This window comes from Anabrus simplex, chromosome 1 (genome assembly GCF_040414725.1).
Source record: "Anabrus simplex isolate iqAnaSimp1 chromosome 1, ASM4041472v1, whole genome shotgun sequence".
In the NCBI taxonomy this organism is placed as follows: Eukaryota; Metazoa; Arthropoda; class Insecta; order Orthoptera; family Tettigoniidae; genus Anabrus; species Anabrus simplex.
In genome coordinates, this window is record NC_090265.1 from 709,782,201 (window position 1) to 709,800,725 (window position 18,525).

General features: G+C 38.6%; 1 protein-coding gene across 3 annotated transcripts in view; it reads right to left on the reverse strand.

Moving 5' to 3' along the window:
- The window catches only part of eIF5B (eukaryotic translation initiation factor 5B), a 501,408-nt gene that overhangs the window by 469,265 nt on the left and 13,618 nt on the right, over positions 1-18,525 (reverse strand). For all 3 annotated transcript variants that reach the window (XM_067136000.2, XM_068225162.1, XM_067136001.2), the window contains exons 2-3: positions 11,837-11,920; positions 4,013-4,214 (exon numbers count right to left, since the gene is read on the reverse strand). In XM_067136000.2, the coding sequence (XP_066992101.2) occupies positions 4,013-4,214; positions 11,837-11,920 (286 nt within the window). The remainder of the gene's footprint in view (positions 1-4,012; positions 4,215-11,836; positions 11,921-18,525) is intronic.

Genomic DNA, 18,525 nt, shown 5'->3' on the forward strand with positions numbered 1-18,525 from the left:
GAAATATATCACCGAGCCTTGATTAAATCACCACTAACAACACGTTGTTGGTTGTACTCATCTCAGCTGTTTTTTCCTCATGTGCTTCAAGGTGGAAAGATCACGTTGCCGCTTTCTGGTATGGCGTTTATTAATTTCCTCCATTTTATTGCACAGCAAATATGAATACTATTAACAATGACCAATTAATTATGTATATATTTATTATTTATAAAATATTTATTAAAATACACGCAAACAAAACCACCACATGCGACTCGAACAAATGTCAGGCCGCCATATTACCGGAAGAAAACACGCGACTGGATAGCGCAGGATTATTGGCCCGTGCGGGTTAACAGGGACTTGGCCGACTTTGATATGAAACCTCATTCCTTGCTGCAATTTTAAATGTGATCTGGCCAGATTTAAAACCCACTTTCGTTCCCGCTGTATTCATCTTCTAAAGAGGAATCCATGGAAGTCAAAACATCAGAACGTGAAAAAGATGGACTTGGTCGTGTTTGAAACTATACGCCTCAATATTACACATGTATTACAATTAAACAGACGTACGGCGTGATTATATAATTAAAATCATTTAGAACTAACAGACACTAAAGAGACTGCCAGACTAACGAATGCGCACGTACCCTTCCTCACAGCACATAAAAAGTCTCCACTGGCGCTATACAAATCGGTTAACCGCGTGAACGGCTTTGTTGCGTATTGCGTATTTCCGCTAATAATTTCGTTGTTAATTAATTAAAGCAAATAATTAGCTGATAAACTTGTACAAATTGCTTGTTTTAATAATTCCTATAATTCCTTGTTTCATCCAGCTAAACTGGAATACAAATGCGAAGTTTTCTCCACAAAGTAGGGGGGCGACAGACCCCCCCTCGCCCCCCCCTAATCGCCACTACTGCTACGAATTACAGGTGCTGTAAAAGCCGTCGTGCTCTTGGTTGCTACTAATCACAAACCGATTTGCTATGCAACATAGTGGTATTACACGCAAGTAAAAGCGACCCATGGTGTTCCCTGCATAGTGGTACTAATCACAAGTAGTTTCATGGTTCTAATTTGATCATCCCTTGGTCGCCCCTTTTAGTCACCTCTTACGACAGGCAGGAGCTACTGTGGGTGAATTCTTCTTCTGCTTCCCCCACCCACAGGGAGTTATTATTATTATTATTATTATTATTATTATTATTATTATTATTATTATTATTATTATTATTTAAGTTCTGGTTTAATTAGAACAAAGCAATTACAATTTAACGGAGAAAAGTTATTATCTATCAAAGTAAAGACCTGGTCAATCACTCTACCTGACTCTCTCAAAGTACAACCCACTGCGTATGACTCGCGTACCATCTAAATGAGGCGGTCTGTTCCAAAACTCGTCTTATCCATTTTTCTTAAAAAATGAGTTAGAGGTAGCATTGCCTTCTTGGTGATGTTTGTGATAGTTCTAACACAAAATTAAGCACCAAAACTCGCCTTTTCCCATAGAAATCTGTCACCAAACTTAGGCTATTGTTCCACAACTCGCCTTATCCACGGCGCTCGTCGTTCCAAAACTCGACATATACAATCAACCAATAGGAATGGATAATTTCAGCACGTGACTCACGCTACAATATACCCACGTTTTATGCCATTCTTTCCACTCTTTGAGTTGCTCTTGAACTGTGTTAGTCCTTCATGCAGTTTTGTGCTGTGAATAGAGTGTATTAAGATGACCGAAAATATTGCTCTTGTTGTGGAAGGTATATAAAACTTGCTAATACCGAACAGTTTCACATTCAGTTCTGCCAAAAGACATTCTTGAATGTATTGCATGTCAGCAAAGATCGGGTTCAGAGGATTGCCAGAAATCACTTCACGACAGGGAAACTTCCAACAGAAAAGAGGGGAGGAGCTAGGATCAAACCAGAGTACACTGAAAAGAGGCACTCCCTGGAACGTTTCATTGAAAGTGTGCAGTGTTGTGAAAGTCACTATTGCTGCGGAAAGTCACCGGTCAGACACTATCTACCCGGAAATTTAAGCATCGCTAAGTTTTACAAAATGTATAACAAGAAATCACCTGAAGAAGTGAGGGTGAAGCGGTGGTTCTTCTGTGAAATTTTTACGCGTTGCTACAGCATAGGATTCGGAACACCAGTTACTGACGCTTGCTCAAAGTGCATAGAGCTCAAGGAGAAAATTAAACTTGAAAGTTCAAACGTATCACTGAAGAATGATTTAATCTTGGAACTTAGAGTGCACAAACTAAGGGCTGCAGCTTTTTTCAAAAAGCTCCAAGAAGAAAGGGACAGCATGGCAATATTTTCATTTGACTGCCAAAAGAATCTTGTGAATCCAAAAGTTCCAGATCGAATTGCCTATTACAGTCGCCAATTGTACACCTATAATTTTACCATTGGGAGGGTACCTCACATGCCAAGTTAACAAAGGAGAATGTTTTTACATTCACATGGATGGATCATGAATTCAACAAGGGGTCCAATGAAACGTCATCTGCAGTTTACCATCGATTATCATAAACTGATTTGTCAAACTTCACTACTATATGAATTCGTGCGGATGGCTTCGGAGGACAGAACCGCAAATCTACAATGATTGCAATGTGCTCATATTTCTTGACACACACAGCTCCACCTAATATAGAAAGTGCTGAATTGGTCTTTCCTATGACAGGCCACTCATTTCTGCCCTCTGACAGGGTATTTGCTCAAGTCGAGAGAGAGAGATACGGAAATGCCCTATAATCTGTAATCCAGCAGAATATGAAGACATCTTTAGCAAACATGCTGAAGTCTTCATGTTTGGCAGAGACTGCTCGGTGAACAATTGGAAAATGGTTTCTGAAAATATGATGAAAATGCCTGCATCTTGGCACTTTGAATTTTCTTCAGCGAAGCGGTTTGTTATTAGCAAAGACTCACTGGGAAATGTCACCCTTACGGGGAGAACCTCATTACAATTCAGACATCGGTTTAGGAAAATCCGTAATGAAAAAGGGAAAACGCCTGCGAGATATGCTAATGCCACCTGAATTATTGCCAGGAGTAAACTTGAATCCCGCCAAAGTAAAGGACGTAAAAAGTTTGCTTGAACAGCATTTTGGAATGGATTGGGATAGGAATGAGTTGCTTTCTTTTTATAAGAATCTGTTCATAATTTCTGTAGACGAAAACAATCTTGTTGAAGAAACATAGGTTCTTTGTGATGGACCTCAAGAGGAGGGAACAGATTTGAGAGTTTGATTAACAACAAAGTGATGTTTTATTGTTCAAGTTACTTCTATTGTGAGTACAGTGTAGCCTATAAAGGAAGAATTCTCTCCAAATACTATGGATAGGATGTAAATATGATAAATCACACTGCTGTGTTTAATTTATCTGTGAATATCATTACACTTATAGCAAAAAGGTGCATGAGTGTACTGGTGAGTTTTATTACAAGATTATATTCTCAATCCTTTCATTTTTCTTGTTTAAAAATAAGTTGTGTGAGGTAATATATTTTGAATTTTTTGGGTGCTCCAAAACTCGTCTTATCCAAAATACAAATGTAATTTATGGACGTTCTATTAATTATATTTATAATTCTTCAGTAAGACGACCCTATGACATTGGACTTGAACGCGTCGTGATACATTTAAACAAGTGAGACTTATATTACAAAAATTACAGGTTTTTCGCTTTTCCTGTAAAATCACTTATGATGGATAAGACGAGTTTTGAAACGGACCGCTTCAAATATCCGTCTCGCTCTAACACTCCGCTCGGGTTCAGTCTTAGACCAAAAGCTTAATTTTGACGTGACCAGTCATTTCCCTGTATTTTTTCTGAATTTTTATTTCCCTGTTTTTCCACAAAACTGTTACCCTGCTCCTTTCCCCTCCCAACCTCCCAACTTGGGACTTGTGCAGCTTTGTGCCATCAAACAGTAATCGCACTCCAACAAGAAATTAACTTTGAGCAATACAGAGGTATATAAGAACATGAAAAGTACAAACCTTGGCTTGTTTCTTGTCCTTCTTGCCCTTCTCTATTGACAACTGTTCCACGCCTTTTTCAATCTCGTCCACATCCTCCATACTTCCATCATCCTTTTTCTTTTTCTTTTCTTTCTTTCCCTTCTTCTTCTTGGACGACACATCATCTTCGTCGTCATCATCTCCTACATCTCCTTTACCGTCATCTTCGTCCCGAACAGTCCTTCAAAAGAAAATTTCAGTAAAATTTGTAAAAGTATTAAGTACATTAATTGCCAAAAATGTAAGAAAAATAAAAAAACTAACACATACAAAAGAGAGAAAAGGCACAAAAATTCTGCTAAACCAAAAACACAGACATAGAGAGACATTCTGATTCAATCACAGAGAAATGGCATACATCACATTAATATAACAATAATTTGTGGGGTTCATATCCAGGAACACTTAATTTTAAAAATTTTCGGTATTATTATGTAGTGGTGGTTACTGTATTATGAGGAAGTACAACTGGACAACCATCCTCTGTTAACACTAATCAGAGGAAAAAACTGGAAGGAGCCCTACACTTCGAAAAATGAAGGTATCGGCAAAGAGAAGGGTGTAAAAATGAAAAACTCTGGAGGTCTCTCAAACTTAATACAGCATTGGATAAAAACAAAACTTGGCCAAGGGACGTCAGATAGGATGGATGAAAGCTTTACCATTATTTCATGTGTGGTGCAACACTGCATAATTAGGAAATAACCTGCTGGATAGAGTGTTCCCAGCGGGTGTGCATAACTTAGATCATCTTCCGATTACACAGAAAATCCTTCCAGAAGCATCAGAGGACAAAGCTACAAAAGAAGAAAGAAATTTGAATGTGAATGGATGAGAAATATCCTAGGTTTGTAAACTATTTGTTGATTGGCCCTCAGCCTGCCTCTCGACTCCAGTTTTTAAGCCTTGTCTAAGGAGCTCATGCCTGAAGCGACAGGTACCATTACAGGACTTAACCCTTGGAGCTCTTGGTGGATGAAAATGATGAGAGCCCTTGTTGAATCTTTGGGGCAATATGTTCTTTTTCAAAATGATTTCTTCTTTTTGTACTATTTCAGGGGAGCACGATATACACTAAGAAAGAAGAAGGTACCTTATCCGTAGTATGGGGTTACTCCAGTTTCAAATGAAGTAGAATTCACTTAGGTGAAGAGTATGCTTTGTCACATTTCTGAGTAATCTAGAAATTTTTATGGAGAAGTTTGTTTCAAAGCTCCAACTGTTTCATCTTGGTTATAACAAGGTAACCTTTTCTTTATATCTTTGTTTAATTGCAACTGTAATTATATCTCTTTAGATACCATACCTTACTTTAAAAAATAAAAAAATATCTGGAATGTGGTCCCCTAACTGATGGCAGTATCAGCATCGACAACCATGACTTGAAGAAGAAGACTAAGCTGACCTTGGGTCACTGGTAACCTCTGACAGCAATGCAACTAAACATATCAGGTCTAGAGCATGCTACAACTATGTGACAAACGAAGAGGTGCAACGAAGACTAGGCATGGTCCCGATTGTAGAAAAAGTGAGAGACAAGGCTCTGATGGTATGGTTATGCCATGCGTCAAGACAGTAGTTCTGTGGCAAAAGTAGCCCTTCAATTTGACCCTGGATGTTTTCGTCCTTGTGGAAGGCCAATGAAACTGTGGATGGACTCCATCACAGAAGACATGAGGGTTGCAAACCTCAGCCCAGAAGACTTCCAGGATCGAGTAATATGGAGAAAACATAGCACTTTTTTTTTTTTTTTTTGCTAGTAGCTTAACGTTGCACTGACACAGATAGATCTTATGTCAATGATGGGATAGGAAAGGCCTACGAGTTGGAAGGAAGCGGCCGTGGCCTTAAGGTACAGCCCCAGCATTTGCCTGGTGTGAAAATGGGAAACCATGGAAAACCATCTTCAGGGCTGCCAACAGTGGGATTCGAACCCACTATCTCCCGGACGCAAGCTCACAGCCATGCGTCACTAACTGCACGACCAACTCGCCCGGTACTCCTGTTTCAAATTAAATAGAATCCACTTAGATGAAGAGTATGATTAGCCATTTCAAACCATAACACATGTTTGCCAACAGTTTTTGTGTGCTACTATGTTTCAAGGTGTCCAGCATTTAAAGTACTTTCGACTAGATGAGTTTATTTTCTACTACAGAGAATCCCTTTAAAATTGTATTAATTCTCTTGTAATTGTTATGTAAACTGAATTTAATTCTGACATTCTTGGTGATACGTCTCAAGAATCACGTATTCGGTAAGTGCTCAACATTTCGATAAAGGTACCTGCCTGCATCCTTAATGTTTTAACAAATTCTAAAATTAAATGCATAAGAAGTATTGCTTTAAAATGACTATTGTAAGCTCTTATTTTGCCCTTTGTTTACTTATTTTTAATAAACTGATTTAAAAAATGAACTCCTTGTTTAAACTAATATCTCCACTAAAGTAAAAGGAATCCTAGAACCAGTTTCCTCTTCAGCTGCCTTTAACTTAGTTTCAGTAGCAGTTTCCTCTGGTTTCTGCTGTCCTTTATTTCACTCTATTTTATGTTTGTGACTCAGACAAAGGTTACAAAAGTGAAGAGACTGGCACAAGTAAGGGGAAGTAATGCCAAGGGAATCATCATTACCAACCCACACTCTCAAAATGAGAGCCAGTGGTGCCCCTTTTAGTTACCCCTTACACAGGTAGGGAATACCATCGATGTATCCTACCGCCCCCACCAACAGAGCGTGGTATTATTAGAGCAGTCGTAGTTTACTTCTGAGGAAATAAAGTTAAGTTTTAGAGAAATGCTGAAGTTAGGCTACATTCACACTGGAGACACACTTGGGCAAGTGAAACAGAAGTGCCCACATGCCTGAAGAAGCTTGCTTTTCCAGGTTTATATCAACAGGACTCACTTTTCAATCCATGGCACTTTGATTTCAAACTAGCTCACGATGCTATTAAGGCCACAGTTTATGATATATGCAATGCTACTTGGGAATCTAAGGACTACATGCCAGTTTTCACTAAGGAATTCTTAGAACGTGCAGCAGATGAGTTTCAAACTGTGTGGACTGGGTAGAAAAACATGCCCTGCTCATTCAGGATCGATGTACTACAGCTATAAACAATATTTTTCACTTATTCTACAGGGTGTTGTTGATGCTAAGTGCAGGTTTCTATGGGTTGATGTGAGTGGATATGGTCGGCAAAGTGATAGTGGAGTGTTTCAGGCTTTCCCATTGTATCAGCAGTTAGAGGAAGGGACATTAATGTCTGACGAGAAGCCCCTTCCTTGTTCACGGAACATTAGCACAGCACCAATTCCTATCAGTCACATACTTCTCAGAGACCAAGGCTACCTGCTTAAAATGCACCAAACCCTTCAATCTCAAAACTGCAATGGAAACCAAAGACCTGTTCAACTACAGATTCTCCTCAGCTTGTGTAACTGAATTTGCATTTTGGATTCCAGTTGCAAAGAGCTAAGTCCTTAAAACTGAAATTCATTGAAAGCCTGACAGAGTTAACTGATAGTGAAATGTTCCTGCTTGATGTACAACTTGTAATAGCAAAAGAAGCCAGAGCTGAAGTGGATTTGCAAAAGATATAACACCACGTGTTACAGACTTCCTGCTCAATGGTGACATGTGTCGATACAACAGGGCAATCGAAATCAAGAGACACCTTTAAACAGTACTTCTGTTGTTATCATCAGTATCTAAAGGCAATGCCTTATCTGTGCAACAATTCTTTTCTGTCCTCAGCTCCTCAATTTATTTCACAATAAATTCTAAAAGTTAAATGAATATGAAGTATTGCTTTAAAATGACTATTGATCTCTTATTTTGCCCCTTCTTTACTTATTTAATAAACTGATTTAAAAAACGGACCTACAGTAAAAGGTTCAATCCTAGACCTAGCTTCCTCTTCAGTTGCCTTTAATCCTCATGTCTTGAAGGAATTTTTTCCTCGGTCATCCTCCTTCTGTTGTATATCTCCGAAACACATTAATGCTAACTCCGCTAATACAGTATTTCACCAAATCAAAGATAACCCTGAATACAAATGACCACCCCTTTTTCCTTTTTAAAAAATCGATCAGGCTTAAAAGGTGCTTTGTAAAATCATACAAATATGCCTCTCTTGAACAATATGCATTTTTAAACTATCTTTGTCTTCACGCCAACACCGAATATTGGCTTTAGTTAAGCCATATTTTCTTGCAGCTGCACAATTTACTTCCGCAAGTTTAATAACCACTAAATGAAAATTGGCATCATAATATCGAAGAGAACCCACTGAAAATTTGCCGGCAATATCTGTCCCACGTCTCTAAAATGCGATGATCCATCAGGAAAATATTCCTGATGCCTATAAAACTGTTACTGTCAAGGACAACTTCCTGCCACTAGACGCATGTCTCACTTGCTGGCTTTGGTCGAATTCAGTGGCTAGCGATGTATAATGAAGACACGAATATTGAAGTTCAAGTTTATTGTGCTGTCGTATAGCCATTCCCGCCCTTGCGTTTTTCATGCATGTACCTCACAATTTCATCTTCAACTTCTTTAAAGTGTCCTTGTTGCAGGCTACTGAATGCATTTTTTGTACATTATGCATTTTTAACCTATCTTTGTCTTCACGCTAACGCAGAACACTGGTTTTAATTATACCGTATTTTCTTGCAGCTGCACAATTATTTTTCATTTCTGCATATTTAATAACCATTTACTTAAAATCTCTAAGACATGGCATCAAAGAAAAGGGGTTGGCTCCAGGCTTCTTGCCAAATGAAATGTTTGGAATGTTGTTCTTGTGGTGGCTGGTAAACCCACCTCAGCCTGTCTCCTCACAGCATTGTGCAATACTGGAATCCTTAATGACGTCTACAAGCAGCACACTTGAATGGTGTATTTCGGCTTGGTGGTCAGGTAAAATTAAGAAAGTGATCACAGACAGTAGCGAAGATGGGTCGCTGGACAAGTGTTGCGGTGCATAGCAGAGCTAAACAGTTTGCGAGTGAAGGTTTATACGTTTCAGAAAGCAATATTTTAATGTGTAAATTTTGTAATGTTCGTACTGAGTGGGAGAAAGAAGATACTGTCTCAAAACATTGTTTTAAAAATAAGGAACGTTCAGAACGTGAATTTAGCACTCCAACAGTGACACGGCAGGCAACAATAGAACTCTCATTAGATATGCAAAAGAAAGCTAAGAGTGGAAAAAATAGAATTTATTCACGAAGCAACAGCGATGCTACTCAAAGCCAACATCCTGCTGGAGAAGGTAGACAACGACCCTGCAGTCCAGAAATGGCTTCAAAAGTATGTACCAGATATGTACAGTCTATAAATCAAACCTCCACAATCAACGATAAGTGATAGTAATGAAACCTTTAATGATTAATTTTAGAATTTTATTAAAGCGAAATTAAAGCAATACGGCAATATCTATTTCGTGAAATAACGCAAAAATTCGTATCCTTCTCGCGAAATCGTTAAAAATTTAATGCGAAAAAATCATGCCTCTAGTCATTCTCCACCATTCTTCTATATCCAAAGCCTTCTGTAATGGGCCATTCACCATTGTCCATTCATTGGTCATACTAGTCCTTGTGGTCTGGTTCCTCAACAAACAACTTTTGAAGACTACCTTCTCAGCGAATTATATATTCAAAGTAGCATATGATCTGCTGTGAGACCTTGCACGACAGACAAACTTTTTATCTCAAATTGATTCAGAATTGACATTTTCATGAGATGAGCTGTCCAAGGAATCCTGAACATTTTCCTCCAGCACCACAATCTGAAGCTTACTATTCGTGCACGATCGCGTTTTAGGATGGTTCATGTCTCTGCGGCATACAAGAAAAGACTGTGAAGACTAGAGATTCAACGACCTTCTTTCCTGTATTCCTGCGAGTTCACGTCCACTGAACGCATGCCACATTGCTGCTCAATAAACATTTTTATAAATGACCAATCGCCTAGCAGCTACCAATGCCAAGAAATCAACATCAAACACAAACATATGGAGAGTTTAAGCCAATGTCACCGTAGTGTACTTGCAATGGCACGATCCTGTCAGCTTGGAGGTCCCTGTTCAAATCCCTCCCCATGGCAAAGGTTTTTCTTCAATTGGTGTTCTAAAGGCTGTCATAAGCCATGCGCAGATTTGGCAACACCACCTTGCAAACTCATTTAAATTATTATTATTATTATTATTATTATTATTATTATTATTATTATTATTATTATTATTATTAATTTTATTGGCCACGTTGGACCACTTGAGTCTTCCAGGTACACTTTTTCTTTGAAGGTTGTACTGTTTGATTCTCCTCATCTGCCCAGTACTTTCGGATTGCAGTGTTCTTAATTAGTCTGAAATCTTTACAGGCCTTCTGTGCACCACCTAGCGGCAAGGATAGAAAATGTGCCAGCTGCCAAAGCCTGTCGCACTCCTCTGGAGCAATGATAAATGACTGACAGATGAAATTAAATGTTAATGGAGAGTGTTGCTGGAATGAAAGATGACAGGGAAAACTGGAGTACCCGGAGAAAAACCTGTCCTGCCTCCGCTTTGTCCAGCACAAATCTCACATGGAGAGACCGGGATTTGAACCACGGTATACAGCGGTGAGAGCCCGGCACGCTATCGCCTGAGCCATGGAGGATTCAGATGATGATTATTATTGAGAAGCACTACAAGAGAGATAGCATACAAAATCACATGTATTTATAGATTTGGAGCCAAGAACCAAGGGAAAAATCATTGACCATACCGAGATATTATAGAATCAAAGCAGGTAATGTCACTCAATCTATGGCATTTATGTCCAAAGTAAAAGGAGATGTTTCTGGACTATATAAATAAAAACAGGTGGAACCAGCACTTCTTAAGGTACACAGAAGTAAAATTTCATGATCATCAGCAAGGAGATCAACAGTTTTACAAGGCACCTGAACAATGACACGTCTTTCTCATAATCAACAAATATGACCATTATCAGTACTTAATTGGTCCGTATTGACTCGTAACAATAATGTACAATGGGTGATTGTTTAGTCTGCCTCATCAATATATTATCAATATTTGATTTTTTACATGTACATGTTTCGGGAGCCTTAACTCCATCAGTGTATTCAAATTTGAACTTTTCAAGAGTTCAAATATTCAAATTTGAACTTTTCACAAGTGTTTTATTTGAACTTTTCACGAGTTCAAATATTCAAATTTGACCTTTTCACAAGTGTTTTATTTGAACTTTTCACGAGTTCAAATATTCAAATTTGAACTTTTCACAAGTGTTTTAAAGTGTTTGTGTATGCATGAATGTGTTACATTACAACAGACATTAACAAGAAATGAACATTGTATATATATATATATATATATATATATATTATAGATGGCAATGTTTAATGTAAAACAGAGTGATGTTAGATCTTGGGATTTGGGGAAGACTGATATTGATGCAGAAAGCGCTGATGAAGGGAGTTAAGGCTCCCAAAACATGTACGTGTAAAACATCGTAAAAAATCAAATACTGATAATATATTGACAGGCGGACTAAACAATCACCCGTTGTACATTACATCTTTCTCATTTCAAACAACCCACGAATATACATCAGATGGTTATCTGAAATATGGTCACCTTGGAGTGAAAACAAAGAGAATGACATTTGACTTTCATGTCCTCAAGAAAAGTTAATTTATCTAGAAAAAAGATTAGAATTATCCACAGAACAAATAAGGTCTTCCTTATTATAAAGAAGTACTACTTCTATCTATGATCATTACTTACTTTTGCTTCCCTTTCTTCTCTTTCCCCTTTGCAGGTACGTTCTCATCAATTACGGTCTGAGATTCAACTTCCAGGTCATCATCACTGAAACGGATAGACAGACACTTAGTTCTCTGTAACTCAAGACATCGATGTTGCAGGTCAACTACCTTCTAGCTTAAGGTTGCAAATAATGGTTCATATTCAAATTTTTATCAATACTATTGCATTATTCATTAGCTTCCATGACAAACTTACCCTCTCTGCAACAACAAAGCAAAAGACAATGTAAATACAGCCTTATCCTTCATATTATCATCATTCTGGCAGATGCCATTAAGTCCAAAGTCACACTTTTGGGACATTAAAATGTTATTGTTTCAGAGCAACTTTTAAAATACTTCAGCTACATGGGATAATGTTATACACTGCATTGATTTTTCTTTTCTTTGTTACATATTAAAGCACTTTTTAGGAGTATAATTACCGTATAAGTCTGCTGCAACCTTTAGAAGAATGGACTTTGTTACTGCTAGCAGGCAAGGGAATCAAAGTAGATGAGACATTAAAACATTTTAAACTACATGTATGGGAAACAGTGTCTTGTTATCCTTGAGAACTGGAAGCTTACTCTTATGGTGCCCCTGGCTAAAAAATATCTATTTCAGAAAAGGTAGAAAAATGTTCATATCTGTATTTCAAGATTCTCTTTCTCAAAACTGAAACAATCATCCAATTGACTTACTCTCCTTCACTGCCCTTTGTCCTATTTTGTAGAACAGAGCTAGAACAAGTGGGAAGGACAACAAAAACATCAAAATTGGACTCTTTTATACTGCAAGAATTTCTATATTTCCTCATCTTGGATTTTTTGTTTTAATGTCACACGAACACACCAAAGGTTTTCGGCGACGTAAGGATGGGAAAAGGCTAGGATTGGGAAGGTACCGACCATAATCTTAAATAAGGTACTTTTTTTTTTTTTTGCTAGGGGCTTTACGTCGCACCGACACAGATAGGTCTTATGGCGACGATGGGATAGGAAAAGCCTAGGAGTTGGAAGGAAGCGGCCGTGGCCTTAATTAAGGTACAGCCCCAACATTTGCCTAGTGTGAAAATGGAAAACCATGGAAAACCATCTTCAGGGCTGCCAACGGTGGGGTTGGAACCCTCCATCTCCCAAATGCTAGCTCACAGTTATGTGACCCCAGCTTTGATGAATGATCTGACCAGAAGATGTTTATCTAGTTATGCACACACATGAATTTCTTCTGATGCTCAATGGTACTACATTTACTGACACATTCCATCAAAGAATGGCATAACTAGAAACTTCTAGTAAGTAAGTATTTATTTCTGCTACAAGTGGCTTACAACCGGTGGCAGCACCAAATCCTGACTTTATTGGCTGTAAAAGCGCAGCTGTTGCACGGCAGTGTATACAGTATTTTTTTTTTTTTTTTTTGAGCAATTTAATCAGTCATATACATTAAAGTATAATAGTAATTGTACCGGAATGTACAACTGCCCCGTTCATTTAAATGAAGCGCCTTGGAGAATGCCATCTACAATCTAAAACCCGCAACAACTAACACAAGAAGTTTGGACATTTCTCTACAGATGTCCCTACTATAAACTTATGTTATGCCCTCTGGTGTGAAGATTAAGTATTAAAATAGTACGGTAATTTTATATTCTAAGGTTTCCTAAACTGACTGATTATTCCTTGTTTTTGGTGCGTTAAAGTTTACAACACTTCTATCTCTTCCCGCCAACTTAAGATGTTGGCCAATAGAAAATTTTGTATATTTATTTTTCAGCCAATCGACATTGTCTAGTATTTACTGTATTTGATTAACCAATAAAAATTGGGGGTGTGTTGGGGCTTAGCCCAGAGTGTTCTGGGACCTTCCTTTCGGGTATAAAAGTTGGCACATTTTCGGACCAGGTTGTCTTATTGACCGTTCCAGTCCACAGTGTGTGTTTATAAAGGAGGCGGAGGCACCTCGTCCATCATCGAGAAGTCCTTCAGCTCAAGGTAATGGCAGCTCTGGTTTAACCAAGTGATAGTCTTTGAAAGCTAGCTCAAGGGGAAGGTTTCCAATCTTTAATAATGCAACTTTAATTTTCTAAAATGTAAATTCCAAAATTCTAATGTAAATTTTAAACAAGCCAAAGGAACTTAACCAAAATCAGGGGAGAGAGAGTGAGCGAACCTCTCGTGTTCCCTATCATCTTAATTTTGAGGCGACTATGATTTTGTAACCTGTTTCAGTTTGTAATCTTTGTAACGTAAATTTTTCTCAATCTAGTCACCTCAGTAGTATAGGCTTAGCCTCTGCAACTTCGGGCTATAAGCCCAAATTGGCTTTTAGCTTTTCATTTCAATTCTAAAGGAGTGAAAGTACCCACCTCCTCACCATTTTGATTTTTGAGCCAGTAACTTTAACCTGTTGTTTTTCACAAAGGCCTGGTAGGATGGGTACTCAATACCCCTGTTAAGCTTTCTTCATTCCTTTTCTGTAAAGACTGTTGAATGCTGTTGGAATTTGTAAAATGTAGGTTGTGCCTTTGATAGGCCTGGATGTTTCTAGAAATAGGTTCTTAAGTGTAAATTTTATAGAGCATAGATTCTCTTTCTATTGAGGTAAAGGTGTTAATGTAAATGTTGAATGGTGCCTTTGGAAGGCTGGAATGGTGCAATGTTTGGAGAATAGTCTCCTAGATCATTTTCCTGGAGCTAAGTTTCTCTTGTCATTTATTATATTACTTCTATATCTCATTATTGTACCTGAAATCTTATTTTCGCTTAACAAATTGTTTGTTGAAATTTAACATTTGAAAAGAAACCAAAAAATAGCAGAGAAAGAAATCTAGAAAAATTTTCTTGGTTGCTGGAATTTTTCAAATTTTGTTAGATTTTCTATCACTATGTCTGGTCCTTGTGAAGTCCTTGCACCGGGGTATATGCACAAGGAGGAATTAATTTACGAACTTCTAATTAGGAAGGTCCAGTCTGGCAGCATGGTCGAGGCAGATATTGCCAAACTTAAAGAATCTTTAGAATTTCCCAGTTGTATCCTAGTATTTGGGGACAAAGATATTGATGAGGCTCTGTCCACTATCACTCATAATGCCACTGGGCTAGCTTCTGTTGTTAGTTTCTTTTAAGTAAGTGATCCTTGTGCTAATCAACTTAAAAGAGTTCAAGCTAGATTGTTTCATTTTTACAATAGGGCTAGGGACCTATTGTCTCTAAAATTAAAGGATGATCATGCTAAGGAAGCTAGTAACTTGGTCAAACACCTGTCTGACATGTCTAATAGGGTTAGTCAATTGTTGTCTGGGGCCGCTAATGCCAAAAGCGACCATGTTCCTACTGTAAACTTGTCTATAGGAGAGGGCTCTAGTAAGTCTATTGTGAGTAGGAAATCAGTCGCTACTCAACAAACATCTGTCCCATCGGAACAAGTGTCTGATCATCTAAGACAACTTCCACCTTTCTTTATGAGTAATGCAGTGTTTGAACCTACTCAACCTCCAATGCCGTTCCCTATTATGTCGCCCGGTTTCAGCAGCTTGCCCCATCCATTAGATACGTTGCTTAAAGACACATCCAAGTTTTCAATTAATTCAACTATTGAGGTAATTACATTTCTAAGATTCTTAGTCAAATTTCAAGATCACACTTTAGTATTTGCTCTCTCATTCTCAAATTTTACAAATAATTTACCCCTATTATGTAGGTGTCCTCTCAGACAAAATCACAAAAGCAATAGCTGATAGATCTTCGATAGAAGACTTCCATGCCCATCCTTTGGCTAACTTTATTCCCACTAGAGATATGTCATCGTTAATACAGAAGTACTACTTCCAAGTACAGAGGTTGGACAAAAACTTGGCTGATTTCATCCAAGACATTAAATTTTATACTAGAGTATTTGCTCTCATTCTCAAATTTTACAAATAATTTACCCCTATTATGTAGGTGTCCTCTCAGACAAAATCACAAAAGCAATAGCTGATAGATCTTCGATAGAAGACTTCCATGCCCATCCTTTGGCTAACTTTATTCCCACTAGAGATATGTCATCGTTAATACAGAAGTACTACTTCCAAGTACAGAGGTTGGACAAAAACTTGGCTGATTTCATCCAAGACATTAAATTTTATACTAGAGTATTTGCTCTTCATTTTCCAGAAGATCAAATTGTGCAAACCATTGTCGAAGGAATCTCTCCACATTATAGGTCATAGTTATGCTTTGCCTCTTGACCCCAAACCTTCTCGGAACTCAAGGCAATGGCAGTGTCAGCCGACACTTTACGAGTCGCCAGGAAGCCCCCTCCGTCATCTAACAGTTCTCGGCCACCACCTCACCGAACATTCCCCTCACGCAAGTGTTATGCGTGCGGATCGACGGAACACCTGAGGGAATAAGTGTCCCCTGGTAAAATCTAGTGGAACTAGGAACGGAGTTGGTACGTCCCAAGGTGGTTTCAAGTGCAGGTCATTTTCCTATCTAGCCAAGAATTGCACTTCACTTAACAACACATCGTCCTGTTCAACTTCCGGTGCTGCCTCCACTAACCCAAGCAATACGAAGTGACTAGTGTCGTCTGCTGAGTCACAAGGTTCATCTTCCTGAGGCTCAGCCCCGTTAAATTAGGCAATGAATCCTTCAAGGAAGAAACTTCCTCTAATTTATTATTTGAAGGCACTAGGGAATGCCTTAAAATTGCTTCTGAGACTCCAGGATATGTGCCATTTCTTAAAATTGAAGTGAATAACGATTCAGGGAGTGTTAGCTCTATTATTTCTGAGGAATGGTACTATAAATTGAAAGCCTGTTGTAAGTTTTCAGACTATTGTTTTTCTCCTATTAAAGGTGTTTCAGCAAATTCGTCAACATTAGAAATTTTAGGCTTCATTTTTGCTAAAGTTTGAATCTCAAAATTTACTTGGAAAATTAAGTTATTTGTGGCTAAACAGTTGTCTTGCCCTGTAATATTGGGACCGATTTCATGTCACATTCCGGTCTAGTGCTCGATTTTCAGAGCAAGTCGTACACATCAAGTTCTCTAGTAATATTAATATTCCTCTTTTGAAACATAATTCTGTCATTTCCATCTATTTTGCCTACCCAGAGTGAGATGTCGTTAGAGCTTAGGCAGCTACCTGAGGACCAGGCTGAGAGTATTCGAAAGTTGTGACAGTCTTTTCCAGATGTATTTTCAGAAACCCTTGATGTCACTGACCCCATTGAGTACAAGATTGAGCTAACCGATTCTATTCCAGTTATTTCCTCCTTATAGGCTATCTCCACCTAAAATGAAGGCTCTTAAGGAAATTATTGATCAGATGTTGAAAGATGGTATTATTTGACCTTCCAAGTCGGCGTATTCATCGCCCATTTTTCTTGTACCAAAACCCCAAGGTGGTTTCAGGCCTGTCATTGATTACAGGACTTTAAACTGTAAGGTCCTACTACAATCTGTGCCCCTTCCTGATCTTCATTCTTGTTTCTCATGGTTTTGCAAGGCTAAATTCTTTACCATCTTAAATCTTAACCAGGCATATAATCAGATACCTCTGGCAGAAGAATCCAAACATCTAACGGCTTTCGCCACTGATCGGAATTTGTATGAATACAATCGCGTGCCTTTGTGCTCCCCACAGGCACGGCTGTCTTTACGAGACTGCTGGATAGGGTCTTCTCCGACATCAAATTTGAATATCATTACCTCGACGATGTCATGTTTTCGGAGAACTTTGAAGAACACTTAGATCACCTGAAGGAAGTCCTGAATCGCCTTCGTAAGGCTGGGTTGACAGTTAAGTTATCTAAGGTAACTTTTGCTAAGCCTTCTATGTCATTCTTAGGGCACATTGTGTCGCACGATGGTGTTTCTATCGACCATTCAAGAACTCAGGCTATTCATGACTTCAAGCCTCCTAAGGACATTAAAGGAATCGCTAGGTTCATAGGCATGGTGAATTTCTTCGGGAAATTTATTCCTAACTTCACTAATAGGGCGGTGCCCCTGAACCTACTTCATAGGATAGGCTTCAAGTTCAAATGGTGGCCGTCGCAGCAAGCTGCTTTTGAAGATCCTAACACCCCAGTATTAGCCGTGCCAGATTTCTGGAAGAAATTCATAGTCCAAACCGATGCCTCTTCATCTACTGTCGCTGCTGTCCTTCTTCAAGAAACAGAATTCTGAAGGTGGCCTATCGCCTATGCGTCTAGGATTTTATCGGCTCAAGAAGCCAAGTACTCCAACAATGAATTAGAAGGTTTGGCAGTCCTGTTTGCCTTGGAGAAGTTCCGCCTCTATCTGGAGCATGTCAAATTTGAATTAGAAACAGACAATCAAGCTTTAAGTTGGGTCTTAAGCTAGTCCTCGTTCTGGACGTATCGCCGTTGGGCTATCAGAATTTCAGCCTTTCAATTCGACGTGCGACACATTAGGGGATCAGAAAATGTAGTCGTAGATGGACTAAGCATCATGTTTCTAGTAATGTTGAGGCCAGTGAACAGGAGGATAGATCTTCTCCTCCCATGCCCATATCTTCTAGTGTTAGTGCTAGGTATTTTGACTGATGCCCCCATGTTATTTCGTGATATTGAGAAATATCAACGAGAAGATCCAGTGCTGGCTCCCATTATGGAAACCCTTTCTTCTGGGGACCATGTTGTCCCTTATGTA